This window comes from Lipotes vexillifer, unplaced genomic scaffold (genome assembly GCF_000442215.2).
Source record: "Lipotes vexillifer unplaced genomic scaffold, Lipotes_vexillifer_v1.1 scaffold1771, whole genome shotgun sequence".
Classification (NCBI taxonomy): Eukaryota; Metazoa; Chordata; class Mammalia; order Artiodactyla; family Lipotidae; genus Lipotes; species Lipotes vexillifer.
This window is the reverse complement of record NW_006770128.1, coordinates 471,561-477,826: the sequence shown is the minus strand read 5'-3', so window position 1 is coordinate 477,826 and position 6,266 is coordinate 471,561. Positions and strand designations below refer to the sequence as shown.

The 6,266-nt window shown below is 47.5% G+C and overlaps 1 protein-coding gene across 1 annotated transcript in view; it reads left to right on the top strand.

Annotated features, from left to right (window-relative positions):
* MGAT5 (alpha-1,6-mannosylglycoprotein 6-beta-N-acetylglucosaminyltransferase) overlaps positions 1-6,266 on the top strand; it is a 226,002-nt gene that overhangs the window by 175,837 nt on the left and 43,899 nt on the right. The window contains exon 11 of the mRNA XM_007446032.1: positions 2,019-2,168. Within this exon, the coding sequence (XP_007446094.1) occupies positions 2,019-2,168 (150 nt within the window). The remainder of the gene's footprint in view (positions 1-2,018; positions 2,169-6,266) is intronic.

Below are 6,266 nucleotides of genomic sequence, written 5' to 3'. Positions count from 1 at the left end.
ACTCTTTCCATCACACTCACGGGGGAAATGTCTAGGCCGCAGTCACTCCAGGTCCCTCTATTACCCATTGTGCATCTTTGTCTCCCTCTCCTCCTTTCAGCTCTTACCTGGTTCTCTTCTCACCACCACCCCCAAGACTGTCACCTGACTTCCCCAGAACTTGTGCATCTGGTCCATAACTGCCCGGACTCCAACACCGCATGACCTTTTTGCCCCACAGCCCCAGCCGTCTGTCAGTCATCTCTCTGTGAGCAGGATTCTGAGCTCCTGAGAGAGGGTCTGACCAGCACTGCTCATTGTCCTGAGCCCGGCCACACTGTCCCAGGCTGCCGGCCAGCCTGGGGATGGGTCCCCCTCAGGTCAGACACACCCTGGGCTGGTCAGGAGTGGCAGGGGGTGGGCAGGGTTACAGAAACCCTTGCCTACCTACCAGGGGCTGGGGTGGAGGTAGAGCCCCTGAGAAAGGGGGGTTGTGGGCTCAGGACCAATCAGGTCCCTCTAGCACAAAAACTGTGTCATAGACCCCCTCCAGTTAACTCACGGCAGGAAGATGATCCTAAATTTGGCTCAAGCTAAATGGGAGTCATGGTTTATAAACTGTTCCTAGTCACCTCTGCACGAATGGAAGGGTATACATCTCTGAGGTAATGAATTTAGCATCTTCCAGCCACGCCGAACATGGCATGAAATTAGACTTTAATTCGGAATGTTCATTTTATTCACGCAGTAGGGTGCAGGGGTGGACTTGATTGATTCCAAACGAAACAAAATCATTCAGTGCATAAAATGGAGAATGTGGACTGTACTGTTTATCCAGTCATGAAGACTTCGGTTACAGGATTTGAGACATGTATCCCCCAAAGTTGAGTGCTTTGTAATATTCTCACCTGCGAGATGTAGGCAGAGGGTAGACCCTGAACCAGGCTCAGGATGCCTGGAGCTGCCCTACCAGGTCAGAGCGAGGGCCCCGCACCCCAGGGGTGTTGCTGCCCCTCCTCTCTTCAGGGCCAGCTTCCCCATCATGTGCTCTGTGGCTGCTGATGCCACACCCCCGTGTCCCTTGCAGTCTTAAGTCACAAAACCGGCGATTATTACACTTTCCTGGAGTGTGTGAAAACAGGCTTCAAATGGGAAGAACCCTGTCCCACTTTTATACAACCGGAAAACATTACAGAACTTGAATCTTTCACATGTCCAGAAAAAAAAAAAAAAACCCAAAAGACAACCCACAAAATCCAGCTTGTGTGACTTAGTCACACAGAAACATGAAGGGGAAGGGAAAGGGAGCTTGTTTCCTCCTTGCAGGTGGTTTTGATTTAGAAAATGTGCCTCGAAATTCAGTACCTACCAACACAGAGGAGAGGTTTTGTTTTGCTTCTAAGAAAAGTAAAACTACTCTTGAATGTTTCAGGGCTCATCAAAGTTTCCATTTAACGTTTTTTCCACTTTTGTCTACCTGGATATTCTCATTATCTCTGCATCTGCTGAGTCAATCAGTGTATATTGTGGGAAACTCTCATCTCCCCGTGATCCGAATTAGGTGGGATCCAGTTCTGACAACATGAGTTAATCATCACTAGAGATACTGGCAAGAGCTGGGGATGTTTGCGTTCCTCAGGGACAGTTTAGCGTCTCCGGATAAATATTCCAACCCAGCTGACTGCCTTCTCTGAGCTTTCCTTCCCCAAACTTACTCCCCCATAAGGAGGACAAGCCAAAAGCAAAGTGTTGGGTCCCGGGTAATTTCCAAGGCTAGGACAATACTCTGAGCCATCGTTGGTATTCAGTAGTATGTCGCTATAGGATATGTTTCTTCTTGCAGAATTGTACAGTATCCATGTGACTGTTTTTACCCTCAAAATCCAGTCAGATTACTTTTGAAAGAAGTTTTAGGAATTGGGTTGCCAAATTCATGCAATCTCCATGTTAAGAGCTCTTGTCTCTGTGGCCTCCAGCTATGAGGCAGGTTTTTATGAGAACGAAAAGAGAAATACCTTCTCCTTGTGTCCCCTCTTTAGAATAAGAAGCTCTACTTGGACATCATTCACACATACATGGAAGTGCACGCGACTGTTTACGGCTCCAGCACAAAGAACATTCCCAGTTACGTGAAAAACCACGGGATCCTCAGTGGACGGGACTTGCAGTTTCTTCTCCGAGAAACCAAGGTAAGTTTTTTGTAGTTTTGTAAAAAGGCATCAGTATTGTTGTGCGGAGGTTTGTTTCTCTTGGCGTTGCAAGTGGGATCAGAATCTTCGGTGCTTTCTTTTCAGTGGTACCGTTGATCTTCAGGTTATTGCTGGGCAGTGGTTTTCTAGACTAGCTGTAGCTTAAAAGTTAGCAAATTGTGAAAGGAGGTTGCTACCATTTAAAACTTATTTGCTGAGGACCTGCTTTGTGCCAAGAAGCATCAGGTGAGGGGCTGGGGACATGGCGGCAAACAGGAAAAGTAGGGTATCAGACGTTCTCAGAGAGCAGCAGCTTTCCCAGCAAGCCTGGGGCCACTTAACTCCTGCACCTCTCCAATCCCCGCTGTTCAAGGAACCTGTCCCGCAACTAGCTTTTCATCACACCTGCTTGTTTCAAAACGTTTGTACTGGACACTGGAGAAGTTCAGACAAGGGAAGAGTCCTCGGGGGCTCAGGGAGCAAGGAAGGCATCGTGAGAGCTGTGAGAGATGAAGGATTCGGGCGTGGATGCACCTGGCATTTGGCACAGACGGCAGTGAGTCAGGTGGTAGAGATGGAGATGACACACCCAGGAGAGTCAAGAGACCAATCCAGTGAGTCTGTGTGTCGGGAAATAGTGGAAGATAAAATTTGTTAAGGGGCTGAGGGTCTGAATGTCACAGATGTAGAATTCAGGCCACGTGGTGTGGGTAGGTGGGTAGGAGCAACTGATGGACGGTCATTTCAGTAGCATGATGAGCGTGGTGTTTTCACATCCTGGGGGCGTCCACCCAGTGGTCTCTGTCCTTTCTATAATTCTGACATGGATGCACCCGGTGAGGTTAGGGGACCTGCAAATAGATCAGTGTTGGGCCTTGAAGGGTTGGCTGGCACGTTGATGTATTCCTCATGTTTATTAATAAGCTCTTTTTAAAAAAAATTAAACGTATATATCTTTTTTTGTTTTGCCAAGCCTGGGGCCACTTAACTCCTGCACCTCTCCAATCCCCGCTGTTCAAGGAACCTGTCCCGCAACTAGCTTTTCATCACACCTGCTTGTTTCAAAACGTTTGTACTGGACACTGGAGAAGTTCAGACAAGGGAAGAGTCCTCGGGGGCTCAGGGAGCAAGGAAGGCATCGTGAGAGCTGTGAGAGATGAAGGATTCGGGCGTGGATGCACCTGGCATTTGGCACAGACGGCAGTGAGTCAGGTGGTAGAGATGGAGATGACACACCCAGGAGAGTCAAGAGACCAATCCAGTGAGTCTGTGTGTCGGGAAATAGTGGAAGATAAAATTTGTTAAGGGGCTGAGGGTCTGAATGTCACAGATGTAGAATTCAGGCCACGTGGTGTGGGTAGGTGGGTAGGAGCAACTGATGGACGGTCATTTCAGTAGCATGATGAGCGTGGTGTTTTCACATCCTGGGGGCGTCCACCCAGTGGTCTCTGTCCTTTCTATAATTCTGACATGGATGCACCCGGTGAGGTTAGGGGACCTGCAAATAGATCAGTGTTGGGCCTTGAAGGGTTGGCTGGCACGTTGATGTATTCCTCATGTTTATTAATAAGCTCTTTTTAAAAAAAATTAAACGTATATATCTTTTGTTTTGTTTTGCGGCACGCGGGCCTCTCACTGTTGTGGCCTCTCCCGTTGCGGAGCACAGGCTCCGGACGCGCAGGCTCAGCGGCCATGGCTCACGGGCCCAGCCGCTCCGTGACACGCGGGATCTTCCCGGACTGGGGCACAAACCCGCATCCCCTGCATCGGCAGGCGGACTCTCAACCACTGCGCCACCAGGGAAGCCCAAACGTATATATCTTAAAAATCTTTCCGTATCAGAAATAGCTGGGCTAAAGGATATATACATTTTTAGTTTTAAAGGTTATAGCCAAAACGGCTCCGGAGATATTATACAGTCTATCAGTCAGTGCTTGTTACCTTTCTCTATGAGTGAGGTAGAGCACCTTTTCACGTGTTTATCGCATTCCTGATTCCTGGCCTCTAAATGCTACACGTTCTTTAGGTAAAATACTGCAATCCATTAAAAGGGTTATGGTATTGAACACGATAACATCACAGGTATTAGACAAATATATCAGACTTCAGTAAATTATTTAGATAAGTAAAGAGGATTGCAATACATAGTATGAAAATTCATGTTTATTAATAAGCTCTTATGTGTGAATTTTACAAATATGTCTCGAGCAGCTCCTATGTGCCAGGCATCATGCAAGGGATACAGGAGCAAAGAAAACAAGCACGATCCCTGCCCTGCATCGTCAATAGCGAATTGTTCAGCTCTGGTCCTGACTGCATTTTCATTGTCAAGGTAGAGGGGAGAGGCCGAGCGGATGAGCTTCTGTGGCATCGTAGCATTTCTGATCAGTGTGTATGATACTTAAGTGTGGGAAAGCATATTCATATATGCTGTCCTGTTTACTCCTTACCACGGCCTTCAGAGGTAGGCAGGGCAGGTATTACTGTTAACTTTATTCTAAACAGGAGGAAATAGACTAGAGAGTTGGACTTGTCCATTGTCACTGAGGTCACCCTGGAGGTAACCCTGACTCGTGATTTTTTTATTGCAAGTGAAAGCTCTGCTAGGCCCTCGACGTACCAGCCTCATGAATAAATATACAAACTTAAGAACATTCAGTGGATGCTCACAAGCCAGAAGAATCTCCATCTCCTTTCTGCCTCAGTTTCTCCATAGGTAAATGCATTTGATCATTTCTACCTCCCAAGTCATGTGTGTGATGCCATGAATAAATTCACTTGATAAATTTCTCTCCTTGGCCAAAGATCAGGTTTGTTTCATTAAGATTTTCTTTCCTTACAAGGTCATCTGCAGTCTGATGACGGTGGCCATCACCAGTGCTCCCCGGTTTGCACTGTTTGCTTTCTGTTCATCTTCTGTCTTAGGAGGACATTTTAGAATCATTAGAAAGTCCAGGCTCTTTTTTTTTTTTTTTTTTTTTTTTTTTTGCGGTACGCGGGCCTCTCACTGTTGTGGCCTCTCCCGTTGCGGAGCACAGGCTCCGGACGCGCAGGCTCAGCGGCCGTGGCTCACAGGCCGAGCCGCTCCGCGGCATGTGGGATCTTCCCGGACCGGGGCACGAACCCGCGTCCCCTGCATCAGCAGGCGGACTCTCAACCACAGCACCACCAGGGAAGGCCGAAAGTCCAGGCTCTTTAGCCGCAATGCTATTTTCGCTTCATTTTACTTCTCCCCACATCAGATTGGGGGAGAGCTCAAAAGCTCCTTTAAAATTACAGCTGGCAGTGCTGCTTCTCTGTCCTCACTGCCCCACACGCTTCTATTAACCCAGCTGTGTGAATGTCTTACTCAGCCTTACAGGTCTTAAAAGAACACTTACTTACAGACCGTCCACTTACCCTGTCAAAGAATGAGAGATAGGCCGCAGCTAAGGTCCCTGATGTCTGGAGAGCAACAGAGAAGAGGCCTGGAAGGCCCAGGCCATGAGGTCGGAGATCGCCCAAGATTACCCAAGGATTACAGCTGGAATTTTTTTTTTTTTTTTTTTTTTTTTTTGAGTTTAAGGGTCATCTGTTTATCCTTGAAAAACTGGTACTTTCAGAGGATGTCGCTGATCCCATTTTGTATTTCCTGTTCAGAGGACTAGAATATATGAAAGGACTCCGAGCGGAATTATGGCTAAAACGGTCGGCAAATATGATGAAAATGAGGCAGTATATTGCTGAGGCTCCCCTTCTACCCAGAACACAGCGGCAGCACTGAAATGAATGAATCTTGGGCTTTGGGATAATGACACTAAAGACTAGTCAGGCTTTGCGTTTGTAACTCTTTCTGCCTCTAACTCCTTCCTCGGTGTCTCTGAGCAATTTAAAAGTGGTTTATTCCAATCCACATTGAAAGTGCAGAACTGGGGATGCAGACAAGCAAATGTGTGTGGAATGAATGGGATTTGCACGTTCCTCAGGCTCGTTATGGGAGAGGGAAGCAAGTCGGGTGCCCCTCAAGGTCTAGAGACATATTTTTTTTTTTTTTTTGCGATACGCGGGCCTCTCACTGTTGTGGCCTCTCCCGTTGTGGAACAGGCTCCGGACGCGCAG